Genomic DNA, 24,798 nt, shown 5'->3' on the forward strand with positions numbered 1-24,798 from the left:
TTTTATTTGTAAAAGTAAATAATTTTTTTTAAATTACTTTTGTGTAAGCTGTTTTTGCTAATTACTTACTTTTACACGTAAAAGTAATTTGTTGTTACAATGTAATTTTATTTTACTTTGTAAAGTAAGTGTTATGTCTTTTAAATATTATATTTACGTAAGTTTATTTCATAAATAAAATCTTTTACATTTAAAAAGTAAATTACATTTCGATGTAAGTTTTTTATGTAATCATAATCAAAAAAAAAGTTTAATGAAGCAAAAAAGCAACATATTTGTTAGACTATTTTCACTTTACTCTTTAAATTAAGCTAAAATGCGCAATAAATTTGTTAAACTGAAATAAAATAATATGTCAGACATAAAATTATGTCAAAATATGTCAATAGAAAATATGTCTGACATATTTTATGTCAGCAGAAAATAATTCAGACATAAAATTATGTCAAAATATGTCAATAGAAAATATGTGGGACATATTTTATGTCAGCAGAACATATTTGACAGATAACAACCCTGAAAAAAAATAAAAAAAACATATTTATGTATATTGATTGAATTCAAATATTCAAATAAGTCATAAAAAACAAAACAAAAAAGCAGCAAAAATAACAGGATACATTCACAACAATGATAGAACTAAAGCCATACCTTTTACGACAGTCATACACAGTAACAAAAGGAAACATCTATAATTTACCATTTTCAATAAATTTCAGGTAAAAATTTCCATTTTTACCTGAAATGTATTCGAATTTTAATTTCAGGTAAAAATTTCCATTACTAGTTTAAACTCTGAAACTTTTTCTCGTTGATTAGTTTGAAGTAAATAAGCAGACTTTATCAAAATAATAAAAGATTTTAGAGTTTTTAAAAGAGTACCAAATCTATAAAATAAAGTAATAAAATAAATTATAATAATTGAATTGAAATGATTGATGTAAATATATTGAAAAGATAACTTTTGAATATATTTACATCAATCATCAAAAAATGTTGAAACTGATATGATCACATCTCTGTACTAATAATTTTTTATTAGTATGAGTATATTGACTTAAACTATAAAAGTCCATCAAGTAAAAGGGTTTAAAAATTAGTGGCTCTAGGTACAATAAGCTTTTTTTGAACTGTACCTAGGGTCACTTTCTGAAAATTAGATTCAAATCCATAATAAATTTACAGTTAATTTAATCTTAGATTATTTTCAATAAATATTTCTAGTAATACTTAATTGCAACACTTAAATATATAACGAAATTGATTAATAGTTCTGAGCAAAATTGACAAATAAGTCTATGCATAAAATGGAAGTCCTAAAATAACTGTAGGTTTTGATATGCTGAGACATAGTACAAAATTAACATCAGAAACGTACAATAATATAAAATATACAATAATAATAAACTCTTAATCATAAATTATATAAAAGTTTAACTTAAATAGTTGATTATATATACACATACAACAAGTTGACATTTTCTAATTTAATAATTTATTATTTCATCAGAGGCTGCTAAACATCTTCAACAGAGTAATTATAGACTGGCATTTTAATTATGTAATTTAAAAAAATATAAAAATATGATTATCGCTGAAGTTTAATTATTTTGAGTCTAAACCTAATGGAAGCAAGGCTACTTATTTAACGATAGATTTAACTTAAATCCAATGATATATTATATAACTAGATGTCTAAGTTGCGGGTTTTTATTGGACAAAAAGTGAAGCCGCTTTTTTTGTTCATAGCAATAGTCCACCGTTTGTAAAAAGGGCAAAAGCTGAAGTTAAAGATAATTCAAAAACAATTTTTAATAGTTATAAAATACTTATACAAATTTTTTTATATGAGCCTATGTTTATTAAAAAGTATTTTAATTCATAAAAATGCTTCAAAAGCGTCTGTCGTTTTACTTTTCTATTCTTTAAAACTTTAATCCCTTTTTAATCAAAAATAATTTAAGGAATCATAAATTATTATTTTACAAGTATTATAATTTGGCCTACCTAACGGAAGCTTTACGCTGTATCTGCGCATGCGTCACACGTCACGCCCCTACATCTTACATTTTTGAAGGAGAAATTACGAGGCCGGTTTTGAAATTTTTTGACATAATAAAACGCTAAAAAATATTTTTTTAAATTTTACTTCTTTCTGAGTTTACTAACTTTAAAAGAAATTTCTATTAAAAATAGTTAACAAATGTGCTACACCAAAAAGTTTCATCGGAATATTTAAGCAATAAACACAAACAAATTGCATCTTTTCATTTTCCAACAGACCAAAACTTAAATTAACTTTAGATACTACTTGATAATTGTTCGGACGGAACAAAACATTCTTTTTTATGAAAACTTCATTTTGAAGATAAATATATAGTTCGAGATGATAAATGCACCCTGAACTGGCTTTTGAAACCAGTCCCTTCTATGTATTCTTGTGAACTTTTGCACAAAAAAACAAACATCTTTATCAGTTTTTTTTATGACCAAGTTAGTTTGTTAAAGGACGTAACGCAAAACTTGATAAAATTAGTATGCAAAAAAATTTTCCTTTTTATATAAGAAACTACACATTAAAACATCATGGCACTATTTTAGATGAAATTAAAGATAGAGCCAACAGGCAGGCCACCAGGCCACCAGACCACCATGTTCTGCAGAGATAATATAGTATGTATTACTTCTACCATATATTTTTTTGCAGGCATACTTTTTTTTTTGGGTGCCCCAAGAGGTCCTCACGGTCTCACAACAGAGCACCGCGGAAGAGCATTTGAAAGGAAGTTTACGCCTCGTTCGTTACCGATGTTATAAAACTTGCCCAGAGGTGGCGTTGAACGAAGGATCTGAGTTTCTGAGGCAAGCGCGCTGACCACTGCACTACAGCTGCTCTTTATGATATCTATATATATAATTTATCTATATGAGCATACCGTATATGTGCATATGTATTATATGATATGTATATATAATATAATTAAGTATAACATAAAATAAAAAAACAACTCATATTAACACTTTTTTCTACATTTCTTGTGAACAATTATATTGTTGTAATCTCCAATAACTATATTGTTGTATTCTGTATTTTGGATCTGCTTCTATATTCATGCTAAGCTACTAAGTCATTCTGCTCCAGAACAAAAAGGTTTAATTCTTTTTAATGTCGAAAAAGTTATTTAGAACAATTGTTTTAGGGTGTACATAATAAAATTCTTAGTGCTATATTTACATATGGATTAATATTTGTTAAATTATTTTGTTTTATAAACGTACATATATGTTGAGCCGTTTTGTGAGTATCAGTACCAATGCTTTTGGGAGTATCAGTATCATTTTTTTTTTCTCTCCATTTTTGCCGTATAAAAAAATATAAATACAACCAATATTCCCAATATACAGATGGCCGGGGCAAGAAGAAGACACAATTTGTCTTACCGCCAAGCCCCGAGAATGATTCCGTAAAAATAAATAATTTCGTATAGAGTATATAAATGTTACCAATATATATAAAATAAGACTTTATTTTTAAAAAGATAAAACCAAAACAAAAAGTTACAGGGTCATTAAGAATTTTTTTTTTTTTTTTAAACTTTAAAAATTTAAAGAAAATTTCTTTTAAAGTAATAAAATAATCAGTAAAATGTAAAATAACAAATTCTTAGCAATAAATGTTAAATAAATAAGTATATAAAGATTAATATAAATTTGCACAAAGTAAAACTTGCAATAAAATAAAAAAAATAAAATAATAAAAAATAAAAAAAAAGGTTTTTAACAACTTTTTTTTTTTTAATTAATTAAGATTAAATACTAAAATTATTAATAAAACACAGAATTGAGAAGAAATTGAACCTTTCCAATTAAAATATATATATATATATATATATATATATATATATATATATATATATATATATATATATATTTATATGTATTTAAGCATGCTTCAACCAAATCCATAAAAGGGTTGACAAAGATAAACTTTAAACTAAATCGAAAAAACTTATCTGTGTCACCCGAAAAACTCAAGCACTCCATCAATAACTAGGAGCATTTGCTTCAATTTTACTTTAAATTCGTCAAGAGTTTCAAGAGTTTTAAGTTTATTAGATAGGATTTTATTCCATACTTTTGGTCCTCTAATGGATAATGAAAACTCAGTTGCGGCAAAAAAACTTTTGGGCTGAATATAGGTGTTGTTTGAGTATCTTGTTAAGTATTTATGCTTATTTATTTTGAATAACGAATTTAAAATGTTTAGTATTGTTGTTTTATTAACTTTATACATGAAATTAAAAGATGAAAAATATTTATTTGGTAGACATTGAGTATATTCAGCTTTATAAATAGTTCTTTGGAGTGAGTAAAACGGCCTGCATTAGATATTATTCTCATTGCATGTTTTTGTTTATTAAAAAGTTTTTTAATTTTGTTTTGATTTGTACTACACCAAGCAATGTTTGCATAATTCAGATAACTATGAACAAAGGAGAAATATAACAATTTTAAACCAGTTTGATTTAAAAAATGGCCTTGCTTTATAAAGTAGGCCAATATTTCTAGAGATTTTACTTTCAAGATAATGAATATGATTTGTCCAAGTAACATTTTCGTCAAGGAGTACTCCTAAAAATTTTAATGATTGTTCTCTTTTTATAAATTGACTGGCAATATAAAGTTTTGGAAGTTTTAAAGGGATTTTATCGCGTTCATGAAAGCGATGGAAAAAAGAATACTTTGTTTTATCTAAATTATTTGATAATTTATTTGCACTAAGCCATTCTGTGAGTTTTATGAGTTCCATGTTAACTGAATTAAACAACATTTTAATATCGTGACAAGCGTGAAACAAATTAACCAAGTACTTTTGGGAGTAATTAACCAAATTAACCAAGTACTTTTTGGGAAACAAAAAAACCAGTACTTTTGGTAGTATCAGTACCAGTGCTTTTGAGAGTATCAGTACCAATGCTTTTGGGAGTATCAGTACCAGTGCTTTTGGGAGTACCAGTACCAGTGCTTTTGGGAGTATTAGTACCAATGCTTTTCAAATAGCTACTACAATAAAAACATTCATCAGAAAAAGAGAGCCCTTGATCAGTGTGATACTCTTTTTGAAGTATATTGGCAATTTTATAGGCTTCAATACTGTAACCTTATCAATGATTAAATACAAGCTATATAAAGCAAAACAAGAAGTTAAATATAAGCAAGCAAAATTATATGCACACTGTTTACAGAAAACAAGTTATATACAGTATATTTAAGGTAAATTATAGTAACAAAATCATGCGAAAATTGCGTTGCCACTGATCACAAAAGTGAAAGCATCTACAGTGACGGATACAGCATTTTTTGGTGTTTAAGATAGCTAACTTCCAGGCCTGGAGCAAACTCCAAACATTTTTATGTTTATTAATATGTCAAATAATAATGCTTTGCAAAAAATTGCGTTGATTGGAGGCTGGGAACAAAAAGCCTTAAAATTTCATCTCCCACCCCCGCCCCAAACGTGAGTACAACTAGTTGATAAAATATTTTTGTACTATTCTTTACTAGACTTATATTAATCGATAAATTTTAAGTTTCACAGCATTATCTCTCCGTGTTCAAATATTTTGACAATATAAAATTTGCAACCCCCTCAAATTTAGAGAGGGTTTAAACTTACGGGTGAGTGAACACCCCGCCAGAGGTTTAGCCAGAACACAAACATACATATAAAGTAAGTTACAGGTGAGTTAACACAGCTTATAAAAGCACCTCCAACTATAAAAAAGGCACAAAAAAAAAACTATTTACATCACTGTAGACATGACAGACATTTAGTAAGTATTGAATACAGGAATTACGCTTCTACTAGTCTTTACTTAGAAAGCGAGTCCTATAAGGCAGCAGAAAATGAAACAGGTTGCACTGGATTACATGTTACCAATAGCAGGGTGATCATAATAACAATACGCATGACATGACATAGGTCAATAACATAACTAACAACTGAAAAAGTCATTGCTACTCATTTATTTTCAACTTGATATTATTTATTTGTTAATATAAAATAATGCTGTTTATTTATAAATCTTGCTATATATTTTAGCATGTATAGTCTATACATATAAATTTAATAAAAGTTTTTATATTATAATTTTTAAAAGCTTACTATAAACTGACAGCAACTATGGAAACGGGGTTTGGTGGTAAGAATCTTTCTGCATTTTCTTGATCTAGCCATTTGTTAAATGTGTACACAATCTATTTTAATAGGGTAAAGCAACCAATACTTGCCCAACGTCCTAATTGTCGACACTAAAAAACACGCAAAGCAAAAACTAATTCCTGCAAAGTTTTGAAAGTTTTATCAAAAAAAAAACTGTTAACTTTATAACGGACAAAAGTTTAAATACCGCGACTTTAAAAATAAAAACACAAGATTTTTGGGACAAAAAAAACCTTAGAAAAAATTCTTAACAATTAATGACAAATTACAAATATTTTTTTTGAATAATCAAATAAAAAGTTGTTTATAATCTAATTGTATTTTTATTTTTTAAGCTGTTATTAAGATACATGACATAGAGTTAGTGAACGGATTTGAGTGGACGTGGGGGGAGGTGGAAAATACCAAAAGTAATACAACCCCGTTTTTGTAATTGCCACTAAAAATATTTTGATTCAGAAAATTTTTTTCCAATTTTTCCCTCACTTGTAACCGTCACCGTAGATAATTTTTTTCTTTTATTAGTTATTAAGGTGCTCCAGAAAGACCTAACGGTATTTACTGACATTAACGGTACAAACTGACACAGCAGCAACTCTACTTACAAATGAATTTACTTTGCATGGCTTTCTATCTTAATAATAGTTAACGACACATGTAGTTCCTTACTCAATTCATGAATTTTATTCAAATCAATTTTGTCTTTTTTTCGCTTGATGAGAAATTCATTATACCCAAACATGCTTTAAATGCAATTTATAGTTTCTTTACAACAACTTTCCATTATATGTTTGCAACAACAATATTACATTTTCAAAGAAAGTCATTCTTTTTAGTGACAACTTTGAGTAAGTACTACCTATTGCAAAAAGAGGACTGAAGTTGCAGAAGCATGTATACATGTTAATTACATCAGCAATAGTTACAAAAGTTTGCATTAACTAAAAGTGCATGATGGGGAAGGAGAACTTTTACAATGGCTATTAAAACATGGTAGTGAAACAATACTGCCAAAAAAGAAGATCTTTTTAGAGGATTTATTAAAGCAGTACATCAGTAAATTTTTAGAGGAAACAACTGTTGATATTTAGAGATGCTAAACAAGATGATTATGCTAAACGAGTTATTTTAACACTCGCTAATATGGATGGCGCCATTATGTACATATTTAGCACGATTATTTAAAAAACTCTTTACCCATTTTAAAAGTACTCCTGTGGTTCCTGTGATACATACAGTTGGAGCTTTTTAATAAGAATTTGATGGTCAATAGTCTATCAAAAGCTTTTGATAAATCAATAACATTGCTAACCTATATTCAGATTTATTAAGCGACTCATTAATACTACATGTACACTGAAGAATTGCATGTTTGGTGGAGATAGAGCGATAGTTATTTACATTAGTTGCATCTCCTCTATGAATATCGGGGTTACTTTGGCAATTTTAAGTTTATCAGGGAAAATTCCCTGGCTAACACAAGACACAGAGATTTTAAATAGAATATATTTTTAAAAAACTGTAAGTATTTATTACAATGTTAAGACAAAATATTTATTATTTTACATATAATATCTTCACCTGGAACTAATAGGTATTTATAGGTAACATTTATGGTGTTATGAGCCCTATCTTAACGTTTTTAGTAGCGTTTTTTCTCATTGTCAACAGTATGTTGCCTGTTCAAGAACAAGAACATTTAAAAGTTTTTTTTCAAAATTAATAAACATCCCATTCAAATAAGGATAGGCGAAAAATGTTGCACAAATAATATAATACTTTTTAATGTTTTTAAATTTATAGTTTATTTAAATCATAATGTATTACAATTATATTTAGATTTTTCATTTCAAAAATTCATAGTTTGCAATCACAAGTTGTATGTATGTTATAACTTTAGTTGCTAATTTTACTTTATTTATTATTTCTATTCTTCTACGGCTTGTGGTCCAGACAACATTCCTGTCATAGTCTCACAAAAGTGTTCTCTAGAACTATCTTTGATTCTCTCTAAACTATTTAATAAGTGCTTGAATCTTGTTTTCCTGTCTGTTGAAAAATGGTATCTATGGTTTCAAATTTTTGAAACTCTTGAAAATATTCTGACCCCTCTAACTATTATTCTATCAGTCTATTACTATTCTAGGTCTTCTCTCTATTTCTAGCAAGGTCTTTTAGTCTTTAATTAAAATTAATTTAATATCTTGAGTCTAATAACTTAGTCCTTGATAATCAATATGGTTTTCGACCATCTCGTTCTACGACTGACTTGCTAACTGCTGTGATTAAAAGATTGCATCGTGCATTAGATGGAGACAAGGAGTTTTAATCTCTACATATCTAAAGCTCTTGATATAGTTTAGCATCCTGGTTTCTCTATAAGCTTGCTTCATATGGTGGATCTAGGAAAACTTTTGAGGTTATCAAATCTTTTTTTTCTGGCGGCAATATGTAAGTCATTTTCAAAGGCCAACACTCATTATCATTTCAAGTACCTTCTGGGGTACCTCAGGGTTCAGGGTTCGTTCTTTGGTCCTGAATAGTTTTTAAATCTACATAAAAAACCACTCAGTAATCTTCATAACAGTCTTATATCTAAAATGGCTCTATTTAGTGACGACTCAACTTACACTCTTGTCTTGACAAAAAGTCTTCTCTTTTTGATCGCTAAGAACAGACAGCCGATCTTGAATCTAATCTCACTTCTGTAACAGATTGGAGCTTGCAGTCGTTTTTGAATTTTAAGGTCTAAAATGCATTGTAAGTGTTGTTGGACCTGTTTTATCTGCCTTGACCCATTCTCCCATCGTCGTAAAGTTGCAGCTATTTATCTTTTCTACGAATACCATCATAGTTGTTGCTTTAAAAAGCCATCACCTCTGCTTGAATCAACCATAACTCATACTCGCTTGACTCGTAATTAAACAAAGTTTTATCCCTTAACTGTACCTGTCCGAGAATGCTCTGAAAACATTTATTCGTGCAGTTTTTTTCCTTGCACTTCAATTTGGAACTCTCTCCCCCTCATCCGAATGTTTTTTTAATATTTACAACCAACAACTTTTCAAGTCTTCTTTCAATCTAAAAGAGCTGTAGGTAGTCAGATGCATTATTTTTATTTTATTTTACTATAAACCCTATTTCATTTTGAACTTAGAACTATATATGGTCATAAAATTATCTTTCTTAAGTAGATTATCTTAATATGTACCTTGTATCTTAATAATGCATTAGTAATTATTTTAATACTTATAATTATTTCTAGCTAAAAATTGCCCTGTATGCAAGAGTATCATTGATCGTGTTGTGACATCTATTCGATTCAAAGCATAATTTGCAAAAAAAGAAGAAAAAATAGTAGTCTAAAACAGCAGTGGTATAAGAAAAAATAACCTAAAAGTGAGCATCCAATGGTCAAACTATTAGCTTTATTAAATAATTAAAAAATTTTCAAAATAACCTCTACAGACATTTTATTTATATCAATTTCTCTTCTATTTATTCAGAACCCATTCATTCATTGACCTGTGATTTTTATCGTGTTTCATCTATTCACATTATGATAAAAAATGAAAAAAAATGTGTATAAAACTTTGATTCCGTTTTTCAAGACTCCAATAAAACCTGACTTATTCTTGCTCATATTATGTTTAAACTGCATTAAAGAATATAACCAATATTATTATATACACTTTTTGAAAAAATAAAATTACATATACCCTGCCCAAGTTTTTAAAATATAACTACAATAAATCTAAATCCGACGACCTAAGCTGTAGCTGTAGCTGTAGGTCACTCTGTTAAATAATGACCTAAAGACTATTACTTCTTTTAATCAATTCAAAAAAAAAAAATTGGCAAATCCTTGTGGTAATTTAAAATGTTAAAGTTTTCAAAAGCTTTTTAAATTAAATAACAATTATATTCTTCTTGTAAAATATTAAATTCTTTGTGTTTTATATCTTTTAGTTTTTTCATTTTACTCTTTGTTTGGTTTTACACTTTAACTAAAGTTATTATATTTTAATACTGAACTTGCTCCTGCTGCTGCTGCCGTTACTGAGCAAGAAGAAATTTAACGTATAAAATTTAAATATTACAAATTTTCATAAATTAAGTGATACAGAAAAAAAAATTAAACGTAGGAAACTCGCAAAAGACCAGAAGGTCGTATCATCAAGAACCGTTGCGTTCATGTTTTCACATTCATGTTACATTACAGTCATACGCATTCATGTTTTTACAATATTTAGTTTTTGACATTGGTGTTAAAAATAAAATTTAAAAATGATCGTAATATAAAACAAAAAGTATTAAAAACAAAAAAACTCTCTAAGTTGTAATTAAAAAAAAATATTGAAATGAAATTTCAGACAAAAGTTCTTTTAACGGGGCACTATGCGTCGCTCCAACACAAAATGAGGAAATAGGCTTATAATTAAAGAAGCATTCTATATATATAAGTAGATATTGAATTTTTGTGTATATTTCAATTTTTAAATGAAAAATACCTGGTTATTATAAAAAAACAGTTTACTGTATTTTTTTGGTTCACCCGGACTATTTCCTGACTTATCCGGAAAATTACATAAGTCCGGACTTTTTATTAAAAAAACAGTAAGCGCCGATATGTTATAGAAATTTACAAACTATATCATTAACTCGATTTAATAATACACAATATCATTGAATATAAACTTATTAAAATCATAAATACATCTGGTATCTTCTGATTCTTTCGCTCTATGGTTTCTTACAAAGTTTCTCAACGTTCTGTTCTAATAGATGTTTTTAATAACGTTTTTTTAAAAACTCAACTCAAAAGCTTCAATAGCACCCTCAGACAAAGAACCTGATTGGAGAATACATAAAATACCTAATAAAAGAAGCACCATGAATTATCATTTTATGTACAGATTGTGACACAGGCATGGTTTTTTAAAATATGTTACTAGTAATGAGTGCAAATAGGTGTTCAGATTTCTGATTGAAAATCTATATATCCGGTCTTGTAGTGTTAGATGCTCTTTAAATGACGACATCTTGTATGAGAGTTGAATAAATTTAATATATTAACATCTATAAATACGAATTCTCTCAATACTAACTTTTTTATTTTATCTAAGAAATTTTCGCTAGATTACACTGATAAACAAATAAAATTTTATTGTGCACATCTTGTTAACTAAGTGGTTTTTTAAAACAAATTAAATATGCTGATTTCAAATGTGCAAACCATTTTTCACCATCACGTCAAGTTGTAAAGATATTTGGGTTCAAATCTTTAGTATTTAAGGTAAAGTCCCTAATATTGTCGAAAAAAAAGTTATTCATAAGTATTTCAACCTGGGTCTCAAAAGAAGCGTATTTTCATAGAGATTTGAAAAATGGTATTTGTTTGTAATAAAAATAAGTACTTTTTGTATTATTGCTGAGAAACATTTTGTTAAAATTTTTTTAAAAGTCTTTAGCATTTTTTCACATAATTTTTTTTGTCAATAAATTTTAAGTAAAAATATTTATGAAAAAATCTCTATGAAAATACGCTTCTTTTGAGACCCAGGTTGACATACTTTTGAATAACTTTTTTTTCGACAATAGGGACTTTACCTTAAATACTAAAGATTTGAACCCAAATATCTTTACAACTTGACGTGATGGTGAAAAATGGTTTGCACATTTGAAATCAGCATATTTAATTTGTTTTAAAAAACCACCTAGCTAACAAGATGTGCACAATAAAATTTTATTTGTTTATCAGTGTTTTGATACTGGCATCTTAAGTTTTAATTACAAATCATTAATTAAATTAAATTACAAACAAACGGTAACGTCACTTTTTAATGACTTCTTTAAAGTTCGATTTAATTGGGCTTCTTTAATATTGCGTAGGTATAAAAATATGGCGTCCAGAATTGCGTTTTTACATATTGACCATCATCTAAATTTATACCTCCATTTTTAGGTCCGCATTTGTTGAACTGAATTTCGATTGCCTCTCGAACATTTCTCTCAAATTTTTTGGATTCTACTTTTAACGTCTTTACTTGATCCCATTTTTTTACTTTTTTTTTTTTTTTTTGTCATCAATTCCTCTGGGAGAGGCTACAAAAATTCTTCTTGATATGTTAGAGCACTTCCCAAATTTAAATAAATTAACAAAACTAAGTGTTTCAGAAATAAAATCACTAATAGAACTGTGTTTATATAAACGTTATTTTTTATGGAATGAAGAAATTCACGAGCTTGTAGGTTAAGGTCCAATAGGACTTTCACTCATGGTAGTACTTGCGGAAGGTTTGCTGCAATTTTTTGAAAATAAAGCAATCGACATTGCGCTTCATTCTAATCCACCGTTAGAAATAAAACCGTTTTTCAGGTACGTATATAAAAGCCAAGCAAAATTTACAAACAAAGATAATGCCATCCGTTTTCAACAAATATTAAACAGTCAACATCATGCCATCAAATACAAAATTGAATTCGAAGATGAAAACAAAAGATTAAATTTTTTAGACATCCGATTAACCAATAATCAAAAAGGTAATTATGATTTTAACATACATCGAAAAAAAGTAGTATCAAATATTGAGGTTAAGCCCAATTCAAATCTTGATCCAAAAATCTTAGAAGGAATATTTAAAGGATTTGTTCATAAAGCTTTATCAATTTGCTCTGAAAAATTTTTAAATAAAGAAATCCATTCTCTAATAAATGTGTTTGCTGAAAATGGATACAAAAAGAAAAAATTACAAGACCTTGCAAGTATTGTTATAAAAAAACGAAACAAAAATGAAAATAGCAACAAGAACAAAACAACACCAAAAAAATGTTTTTGAAGAAAAATTAGAACAATCTGCAATTGGGCATCATAAAATTAAGACGTTAAAAGTAGAACCCAAAAAATTTTAAAGAAAAGTTCGAGAGGCAATCGAAATTCAGTTCACCAAATGCGGACCTAAAAATGGAGGTATGAATTTAGATGATGGTCAATATGTAAAAACGCAATTCTGGACGTCATATTTTTATACCTACGCAATATTAAAGAAGCCCAGTTAAAGCGAACTAAAGAAGTCATTAAAAAGTGACGTTACCGTTTGTTTGTAATTTAATTTAATAATTTGTAATTATAACCGAAGATGCTAGTATCAATAATCTAGCGAAAATTTCTTAGATAAAATAACAACTACATTATTTTACTATATTTTAACTATTCATATATATATGTAAATATATATATATATATATATATATTTTTTTTTTTTGTTGCTATAAATATATACGGCAAGATTGAGAAAAATTCAAAACTCATTACGTGAATAGGCGGACTTGAACCCCAAAACAGATGACAGCGCCCCAAACCACTAAGCTCTCGATGATATGCGTTTAGGAAATAGAAGAACCATTTTATAAATCTCTTATTGAGAATATTTTTATAAATTTTTTTTTTAAATACAAAATATTTTAACCGTTGTGTGTTTTATTTCTTATATATTATTCCAGGAATATATTTATTGATACATTTCACATATATTTTTACATACATTTCACATATAATTTTACATACATTTCACATATACTTTTACATACTTTTCCCATTTTCAAATATAAACCAAAAAATTTAATTATCTTAATGGATGATGTAGTCAGGTTTTTTTAATTGTAATTTTATATTTTCTTTATAACTTTTATTGTTAATTATGTTTTATTTTGTTGATTATGTTTTGATGTAGTTTATATACACATGCTTGTAAAAGGTTCTGTTGATAAGATCGGTACGATCTTCCTTCAGAAACCTTGTTTGTGTTGGTGAAAGTAATTTATTTACTACGACAACAAGTGTAAACTTAAAAAAAAAAAAAACACATACATACTTATAAATATTTAAGTACATTTTATCTAACGCTGATCTATTTTTTGGGACTTGGTCATATAACTAATTTTGTCTTTTTCTAACTCCATTCATGTAAATAATTTCTAACTCCATTCATGTAAATAATTCATGTAATTTTTAAAAAATTAGATTTTTAACTTTTTTTATTGACAAATAATACAATTAACAATAAACAGATTAACACAAAAACTACTATCGTTTTATCTTAAAATATGTGGCGTAAGGGATCGTCCATAAAGTACGTACGCTCGGAGAGGAAGAGGGGTCTGCAAATAGCGTATATATGAGATGGGGGGGGGGGGGGTAGTAGATCGATTATAAAAGTATGGAGACACTAAATTAAAGAAAAAATTAAAAATACTTTATACCAACTAAAAATAATTTAAACAAAAATTCAACTAAATATCATTTATTTAAATTTCTTTTTAAACTTAGTAAAAAAAAGGAAAACTTGTTTGGAGGGTGTTCAAAACTCTGTTCGTCTTCAACGTAATTAAATTTTTAACTACCGTAATTATTAATTTATTATTAATACATTTTACAATTTACTAAAAGATATTCTGAAGTAGCAACTCAAATAAATAAAATTTGTCGATTTGAGACAACTAAAAAGGGTAGTAAATTATACTTCCGTCCTTCATGTGGTAACAATTTTTTTTTATTAGACAAATTTATAACTTTTATTTAAAGTAAGTTGTTCTGGATACCTTTTGTTTTCATAGTTTTCAAAACACTTTTTAAGCTTTATGAGTTCAGTGGACTTCGTCTAAAAGTATCAAGTTAAAAAGCGTTTTGAAAGTGACAAATTTTAGTTAAAACGTGCCTTAATATCATTAAAACTTGCATTTGTCTTAGACATGATAAACTATAACTAAAACTTGTAAAATTTATAAGTTGTTATATATTATATAGTTTTCTAATATCTAAATTCTTTAAGCTACCACCCTAAACTATGAACGGATCCATTTTAGATGTTTAAGAAACGTTTGTGTAAACGTCTAAACAACGTTTAAAAACGTACTTTTGCTACGGTTGATGTTTACTATAGCAATTAAAGTTAAGTATTTATTAAAACAACATTCTAAATGATATTACATGAATCGCAAAATAAATTTAACTCTATTATTTACTTATTTGTTTTTTTATCTCTGTATTTCTCGTATTAGTGGTGGTTGAACCACGTCTTAAACCCGCCTTGCATCCGAACATTCTTTTAAGCTCATTTCGAAATAAAGTGCCTGTGAAGCAATACAAAAGACTATTTATTGACGAGTTTATAATAAGACTTAACTTGCAAAATTCGTAGAACATTTCCCACGCGCCCGTTTCAACGTCTTTTTCGATTTCGAATATCCAAAGACATTTTAAAATGCATTGCATCCCGAGAAAAACAAGGTAAGTAAATGTCACAACCAAAAGAGTACGCGTAACTTGGTTCTCGCGTAGTTGTTGAATTGACTTTTTTGATAACTTCGATTCTAAAAATGAAATTACTATAGAAAATAGGCCAAGTAAAAAAAAAAGCAGTTGCTTATAATCAGTAATTAGTCAGCTTTACGTGAATAAAAACTTAACTTTACGTGAATAAAAATTTGACCAATTTTGCTTAAATTTTTATTCACGTAAAGCTGAACAATTACTCCAAAAACGCTGAGTAAAAGCAACTGCTTTTATTTTTCATCCGGCCCAATATTACATAAAGTCACCTTAAAGAAATATGGCTGTTTGTATAATAGCAACTAAAAATGCAAGAAATAATTGTCATTATAATTTAATACGCAATAATAGTTATTTTAACAATCTAATTTTTAAATATTTCTAATTTTTACTTTAAATTTGACTTCTTAATAAGATAATTTGTGCAAGAAATATTTAAACTACGTCAGCATAGTGGAAATTTATTTTTTCACCAAGCTACTTAGTCAGAGATCAATAAATAAGAAAAATCACGAGAAGGGGAAAAATACAAAATTTAGTTTTACTGTCTGATCTAGAGTATAAGTCATAGATAAAATCCCCTAAAACCAAGAAGACAGAAAAATTAGGAATTTTGTGAGAAAACGATTTTTCATCTTTTTAGTTTTTTATTAATCTCCTCTCTCAATAAAATTGTCTCCTCTAGAAATTGTCGCATTTCCATTTTTTTTAAATAACTTTTTTAATAAAAGGTTCATTTCCTTACCATATCTAATGTCGTCGTTCATTCTTTCAAGTTCCTTTCGTTGTACTGACAAATAATAAATAACTATAGTGTTTAAAACAGCAATCAGTATCCATGGTGTTAAAAGCGCAAAAATACAGTGCAACCACAGTTCAAAGTTTTTTGATGAACCAAACGTTGTTGTTACAATCACAACTTTTGTTTCATTCACTCTTATAGTTTTGAAAATAAGAAATTGAGGAATGTTGATCACCAATGAAAAGATTATCAAACCAAAGATGCTCCAATAAACACGATTTGGTGAGCAAAGTGATCTTGCTTTAAGAGGAAGTATAATCATAAGAAATCTGTTTAAAGTAACAGCTACTATTAGCCATGCACTAGCTATGATAAAAATGCTATAAAATGGAGAACCAAAATAGCAATAAAAAGTAGCATAAATGTAAGACTCATCCTGTAGTGACGGAAACAGCGTCATTAAGCTGTGTTTCAAAACAAAGAATATAATTAGTCCGTTGTCGCAAAGTGCTAAAGCTATTAAATAGATACCAGTTGACTGACTTTGACGAAATTTAGTACTGTTAATTCTTCTCCAAATAAAAATCGATAAAAAGTTACCAATCAATCCACATATAGATACTGCTAAACCAACAGGAACACAAAAAATCCATCGAAGGGTGTAAGCGCTCTAAAAAACAAAGGTTCTAAAATAAAATCTTTCTAAAAAGTTTATTTATGATTTAATATGTTTACTAACCGCCATATTGAAGAATTCTGTTAAAAGATGCTAGTTTGTATTCTTCTAAAAGATGGCAATAAGTTACTCAATGCTGATGAAAGAACGAATAAATAATGTTGTTGCAAAAAAGTTAGTAATGCTTAAAACTTATTAGGTTTAATAAAACATAATTAAAAATTTTTATTCAAATTTTTACAAAACATTGATGTCTCAATGAAAAATCTTATATATAAATTCAGTCGAGAAATAACCTTTATTAATTAGCTAATATTTAATAGATCATTAGTGGTCATTTTTAATCTCCTCAATTTATTTTTATACGATTGTGTTCCATCTCTTAGCTCATAAATCTTTATTTTTACAGAGAAAAATTAGTGAAATTTTCTTAAAATTTTCAAATTATTACCTGAAATCAATAACATTTGTTTTTGTAAATTGTAAATTGTAAATTGTTAAAATTAAATTTAAGTTAAACTGACAAATTTTTATTTAAGAAATTTATACTTGTAACATTCAACAAACTTTGACTACACTCTAAAATGAAACTAGAACATCAAAAATTAAAATAGCATTGAAACGCTGACACTTTATAGTTGAAAGACGAATTTATAATTTACTTTATAGTTAAAAAAAACTTTGTTGTTGAAAATATAATAAGTGGAAAACCAAAGACTATTTTTTGGTTGCATACCAACGTTGAAACCAAATGTTAGATAAACATTAAAAAGAAAACGTTAGATAAAGCTTCATTCAATCAATTTATATCTTGCTGTATAAACCTCGAAAAAACAGCTATAGTTTGCTAGCACGCGCAATACTATTTTTTACCCACTCAATACGGACAGGTAAATATTTAATGAATAACAGTGTTCTTACAAATAGTTCTACACAACCCTTATTTTTATCGAACCTTGTTACTTAATAGGTAATAATAATATATGGTTATAGGTTTAGAACTAATTGATTTCAAGGTATGTGACTAAAGCATCTTGTATTAGTGATTCAAACAGCAAATATGAATGGTAAGACTAAGAGGTCCATAATTTTTTATTTTTTTTATTGTTGCCCATAGCTTTTTATTTATTTTTATCAAGTTGCTCCGTTATTTAAAAGTGGTAAATGATTTGATTATTTACCACTTTTAAATAATGGAACAACATTAGCCTTTTTGATACCGTATCATTATAAAGTGAATTACAAAATAAATCTAATGTAACACAAATTTCATCTCGAGTCTTGTAAAACAGTTTTGGTACTATATTGTCCGCTCTAGTTTTTTCCAACACAATCTGAATTAAGGTTTGTCCTCACATCATTCTCAGCAAAGATAAAAGCAATAATTCTACCAATCTCAGGTTAAAAATACCTTCAAATTCTGGTATAATATAATTAACAGTTTAATAATTAACAGTTAATAATTAAACTGTTAATTATATTAACAGTTTCAGGTGTAGAATACTTACTAAATTCTTTGGCTGTTCCAGTAACTAAATAAATTCTAACAATACCATTATTAAGCAATACTCCAACATTAAATGTCAACTTGCTCCTAGCACAAGCAAATAATGATTCAGAATTCAGAATCTTGTTTAATATTTTAGGATCATCTATATTCAAAGTCAATATGCTTTCCTAATCAACTTTTGTATTTTAATGTTAATAATAACTACTACAGTATGTGATTTGTTTTTATTTCTCAAAATAAACTTCTTTTCCTTTATAAAGAACAGGCCTCGTCTGCGAGTCATCCAGAAGAGTTTTTATGCTTTACATTGTTGACTTTTATACTTTAATGTAGACTTAGAATTGACCAATGTCAATTCTAAGTCTACACTACTTATTTCAATCTTGGGTGTTACCTTGGAATTTTAAAACCCAAACTATTTTTGTAGCTCCTGTATAATGTTAGCAAAATTGTCCCCATTATAATAGTATATGGTTCCGAAATCAGTTGTAACTTCTCACTTCAAATAAATGTTAAATATGACCATAATATGATCAATATCTCCAAATGTATTTAGATTTACAACAAAACTTACGAAATCATACTCATTGCTAAAAAGTTTAGAATAGCTTAAATATTTCGAGTTTGGAAATATGTAAGAATAAAACAGTGTCTTGAAACCATTTGCAGAATAAATAAATCCCCTTCGAAGCATTTGTTGCAGCCAGACAAATAGAACTTTTCCAAAGATAATACCATAACTAAATTTACCCATCAACAACAATATGCACAGCCTTTACGTAAAAGATATCTCATTAGATAAAGCTTCCCAGCAAACACTCCATGGCATTTTGAGCGGTCTACTGTTGTTTTGCTCATCGGTTATTTAGTGGATTATTAAAGACAACCGCCAAATGTGGCTTGTCAATAACTAGCAAATATTAACCTGTCGGAAACCCAGCAAACATTTTAAAGCGGAATTTCAGTGGACCTATATAAGCATTTTGAGCGGTCGGCTGAAGTTTTGCTCATCGGTTACTTAATGGACCATTAGTGAAAGTCGCCAAAAGTTGCTAGCCGATGACTAGTCACTATTAACATGTCGGAAAGGATTTGCCAAGTCATTTATAGTGGCTACCACAAATGGTTCTCTAGATAACGGATGAGCAAAACTCCGATAAACCACTCAAAAATGCTTGTATAGGTCCATTGCAAATCCACTAAAACAATGTTTGCTAGATTTTTAGGCTCTTCCTCAGGTTCTTTAACAATATATTCACTTTAATATTTATTTAATTGTATATATGGCTTTTTGTAATCTCAAGTGATACGGCGTAGTGATAAGGCCCTTTTTGCCTCGTTCATGTCGATATTATTTTTATAACACGGCATTTTTTTTACTTACAAAATAAATATATATATATATATATATATATATATATATATATATATATATATATATATATATATATATATATATATATATATATATATATATGTATACCCAGCAAAAATTCTACAGCAAAATTTTAGTGGAACTGTATATGCATTTTTAGCAGTCCACCTTAGTTTTGCCTATAGGTTATTAAGTTGGTCATTAGTGGCAGCCGCCAAAAGTGGTTTGCCAATAATTAACCACCATTAAAATGTCAGAAAATTATCAGCTAGCCATTTATAGCGACTGCCACTAATGGTCAACTAAGTAACCAATGAGCAATACTCCAATAAACCGCAAAAAAAATGCCGATAGCTTTCCGTCATGTTAATAGTGGCTAATCATCGGCTAATCATAGTCACTTTTTTTCTACTGTTTCCATCTCATTGAAAATCTTAAATATTTGAATTTTTGTTATCACTTTTATTATTTCAATCACGTTTCGTGATTTTTAGTATTTTTTTATCCTTTTTTAGACTTTTAACGATAATTTTTATATTTACATTATTAATAATTTTAATATTTACATTAGGACTTTAAAAGTTCTTAACTTTAAACGCAAAATGTCTTACAAAACTCTATTTATAAATTCTTAATTAAATTAGTAATTGAAAGAAAAATAAGTTATCAAAAAAATATTTTAAGTTAGAAAAAAACTTGTAACTACTTTTGTAACAATTTTCAATAAAAAATTTTTTAACAAAGATATTTAGCATAAAAACTTTTGGTTCACTTTTAAAATTTTAAATAACTTATTTGAGTTAAATGCTGTTTATCTATCAGTATTGTCTTAACCTGTGTTTATCTATCAGTATTGTCTTAACCTGTGTTTTACTTTAATTATTGAAACTTTAATTGCTTTTTTATTTAGTTCTTATTTTCAGTGGTTTAAATATAATAATAAATATAATAATGAGTATTACATTTGTGTAAACTTTTAATTGCAATAACATGTATATTAAAAACTTCAAGCTTGTTTAAAAAAATTAAAACAAACGTAAACATCGAAATTTCCAAGTTGGTTTTTAATGTTAAAAAAACTAAAACCAAATGTTAAAATAACGGTGAGATGCTGAACGTTAAACAACGTTAAGTACTTAACCAAGTAAACACGTGTTACTTGGTATAGTTAGGCGCTGATACAAGAGGGAGGGTTAATGCAGGCTAAGCAATAATCCCCATCCCCCACTTACAGACAACAATTTTTTCTAATAAATTTTTTTTAATGAAAAACGGTGTTCGTTACCTTCCCAGCAAACATTGTTTTAGATAGATTTTTGGTGGCTGCCTCTAATGGTCCACTATGTTACCGATGAGCAAAGCTACATCGGTCTGCTTAAATTGCCAATATCGGTCCACTAAAAACCCGCTATACAGTGTTTGCTGGGTTGTATTCAACATTAATGTCCTTTTAAAACATGTTTCTTTTCTTGAGAAGTTATATCTTAAATGAGTATCCTGTAGAAAAGTAAGCTGTAACGTACTTTTATTGTAAAGCGTGTCTTACAATAATTGAAAGATAAAAAAATACATTTACTTTGTACTATTTAAAACATAAAGCCGGTCGCTTTAGATTAAACTTTATCTAAGTAAAAAGTATAAGGAAATACTAAAATGTAAAAACAGATTAATGTAGAGTAGGAATATCTCTCACAGAACATGTAGAAAATATTTTTACTTGATGACATCTCTGTAAAAGTAAAAGGGTTTTTTGGTACATTAATTTGAAAATAATTTACTAATTCAAAATTTTCTAACTGTTAAATAGTAATTAGATTTTGAAGACTTTAAAAATATGATCTTATCGTGTTTTTTATTCTGAATTTATTAATAATGTTTTTATTTTATTACGTTGTAAAATAAGGAAGTTATTTGACTAAAAAAATATAATATTCTATTTAATCGGTCTATAATTAATAAAATAATAATTATGTGTGACAGTAAGTGAAATTTGTTGCATTAAGTGAGAAAAAGTTGACAATAAGTTTTTACTTTCTCAATTACTTCAGTCAGTATTTGATAAAAAATTTTTCAACATTACTTCCTCTTCGAACTTTATTCATTTCTATAAATGAACGCCGTTTTCCTCTGAAATATTCTAATATTAATCTTATCTCTTGCAAACTATAATAGGAATAAAAATAGGAAATAAAAAAATCGGAAATAGGAAATAAATAGGAAATAAAAAAATAGGAAATAAAAAAATATTAATATTAAATTAAAAAAAAATATTAATATTAAAAAAAATAAAAAAATATTAAATATTAACTAAATAGGAAATAAAAAAATCATCAAAAAAAAATGCCAAACAACAACTAGACCAAAGAAGATGTTGAAAATGCGTTGTAACATCATTGAAAGCAAGAAATTTTATTAAGAAAGTGTGCATTCAAATTCATGGAAACGGCCAACAAATTTATCAGTTAAAAAAGTCGTTAATTAATTTAAATCAGTGTTTCAGCAAATAGGGTAATGGTTTGACACAAGTTGATACAATTTCTATTGTTCGACACTATTTGAAAAACTCAAAACAAAAAAAGCATTTAATGAAAAATTTAATGAAAACCTTTAATGAAAAATTTAATGAAAACCTTTATTACCAAGATGTTTTAAAATTTTGTTATGTTTTAAAAAGAGATGGAAACATAATGTAACATTACGCAAATTAGATAAGATTGCATCAAACAAAGCGTCATCCTGCATTTCAAATTTAATTGATAATTATTTTAACAATTACAGGAAACAATGCAATGGAATTAAAGTTGATCACTTGAAAGCTTTAACCATTTGGAACTACGATGAGTGTGGTTTTAATGGTGACAAAGAAAGTTACAAAGCGCGTTTTTAAACTTTCAGGAAAAAATGAACAAACTAGTTATACCGTAAACAACTGTGTCAATACGCAAGGCTTCTACTTATTGTCATTTATTTTTTTAAATCAATAAAATACTTATATCAATTATGGTCCAACTAAAATTATATCAAATGTGGTTGAACCGGCACAGTATCAAAGATTAGAATCGGGACGGATAAAAAAGTTGAAATTTATTAAGTGGTTAAAACAGTTATTTATCTTATCTGTTAAAGTGATTAACGGAAAGCACATTCTTGTATTAGATAGTCACAGCACAGATGCGTCATTGAAAATTGTTGAAATATCTAAAGAAAATAACGTCCGATTGGTCTACCTACAGCTCATTCAACTCATATTTTGCAACCACTAGACGTTGGAGTATACTGCAACGTTAAAAATACCTGGGAAAACGAACTAAAATTATATTATGAATTATCAAAGTACAAAAATGTCGACAAAGCGAATTTCCAAGTTTCTTAAAAATTTTATATGAAAGTGGCAAGTGTTTCATCAGACTACACACATTTAACCTAATCGTTTGCCATTCTGTTAGATTTAAAAACTTCTTGTTTACGATTTTAAACTAAAGGGTGACATCTCCATCAGAATAATGTTAATTCGTTTCATCTGCAAATAGAACTAATTTTTAAATTTAAAAACAGAGCTGAGTTTGAAATTTTATGGAAGTTGTTTGTATAAATAAGAAATAAAAGTGGAATCAGAACTGATCCTTAGGTAACTGATCCTTAGGGAACACCGCAAGTCATGTAATTAGGCTTTCCCTCATCGTATGATGTGCCATCGTTCATCTGGAGGAGGTGTAACTGTCAAGTCGATCAAAATAAACCCACATGTTGCCCATGAAAGCTCATTATCATAAAATCCAAAAAAATGTGAAAAATTAAATTACCAATACGCATCCTCAAGAGAAAAATCATTTTCAAAATTGCCTTTATTACACTTATTAAACAAATGACGTCATTCTAAAATCCTTACATCTTTTCACCCTTAACGATGAACTATAAGTAAATAAAAAGTAGAAAGTAAGTACTCTATAATATTCACATGTAAAAGAAAGAAATGTTCGTATTTATTTTTGAAAACAGTTTTAAAAATTTTCATTCTGAATAACAAAATGCAGAAACAACTTTTAAATAAATTTTCAATTTCCTTTTTTCAAAACTAGGTATGTTTTGTTTGTTTATTACTGCAATACTAAAAATTTATATAAGTAATATAATTTTTTAAAAAAGGTTATTTAATTTTGGCATTATATAAACAAAATATCTGCAATAGATTGCTGTTCACTTTCATCAAAGCAACTTTAAAATGCCTACATTTGCAAAAAGCAATAAAAAAAATCAAAAAGTTACCTTTTTTATTTTTTTTTACTGCATTAAAAAACTTGCAATGTTTTCATTTGAAGAAATTCAAAAAAATTATGGGAAAAATTTGATTTTAATGATTCTATTGTGGTTTTCTATTAAGTGATTCTATTTATATATTTCTATTATATAATTCTATTAAGTGATTCTATTTATAAATTATAAGTTTTACGGCTTCAAAAAAATTGTATAAAATTTTGTAAAAAAAATTGTATAAAATAAAAATTGTATAAAGTATTGTATAAAAAATTGTATAAAATTTGTATAAATTTTATACAATATATATAAATTTACAAAATACAAAAATATTGTATACAAAAATAAAATATTTTATTTACAAAATAAAAAATATTTTTTACAAATTACAAAATATAAAAATATTATATATAAAATTGTATAAAAAATTGTATAAAATATTTGTATAAAATAAAATAGCAGAACTGAAAGTTATTCGCATTTTCATTATTACTCTCCTTCTGTATAATATAGAAAGATTAATTTTTATGTGTGTATATACAAGAATTAGATAAGTAAATTGAGCATTAGGCCAGTTCAAAAAAAATCTTTTTTAATAACACTGTACAACAATTTTTAACTTTTTGAAAAAAACAAGAACCAAATTAGGTTATCTTTATTAATTCAGACGTGCTGATTCCAAATATG

The 24,798-nt window shown here is 27.3% G+C and overlaps 1 protein-coding gene across 1 annotated transcript; it reads right to left on the bottom strand.

Annotated features, from left to right (window-relative positions):
• Window positions 1-4,892: 4,892 nt before the first annotated feature.
• LOC136078639 (G-protein coupled receptor daf-37-like) lies at window positions 4,893-24,189 on the bottom strand. Its single transcript, XM_065794422.1, has 5 exons — window positions 24,124-24,189; window positions 16,300-16,966; window positions 15,243-15,595; window positions 6,710-6,803; window positions 4,893-5,161 (listed from the first exon to the last, which is right to left on the bottom strand). Exons 2-5 carry the CDS (start codon window positions 16,754-16,756, stop codon window positions 4,893-4,895), a joined length of 1,173 nt encoding a protein of 390 aa, XP_065650494.1. The 5' UTR covers window positions 16,757-16,966; window positions 24,124-24,189.
• Between the last annotated feature and the right edge of the window lie 609 nt (window positions 24,190-24,798).

This window comes from Hydra vulgaris, chromosome 03 (assembly GCF_038396675.1).
Source record: "Hydra vulgaris chromosome 03, alternate assembly HydraT2T_AEP".
Taxonomy (NCBI): Eukaryota; Metazoa; Cnidaria; class Hydrozoa; order Anthoathecata; family Hydridae; genus Hydra; species Hydra vulgaris.

Excerpts from the sequence above, each read along its gene's own strand:
- LOC136078639 (XM_065794422.1), bottom strand. The coding sequence starts at position 16,756 with ATGACGCTGTTTCCGTCACTACAGGATGAGTCTTACATTTATGCTACT. Across the intron at positions 15,596-16,299 it reads GAACGACGACATTAGATATG|AATCGAAGTTATCAAAAAAG; the intron begins GTAAGGAAATGA and ends TTTCATTTTTAG. Across the intron at positions 5,162-6,709 it reads ATCTACGGTGACGGTTACAA|GTTACAGTATTGAAGCCTAT; the intron begins GTGAGGGAAAAA and ends ATCATTGATAAG.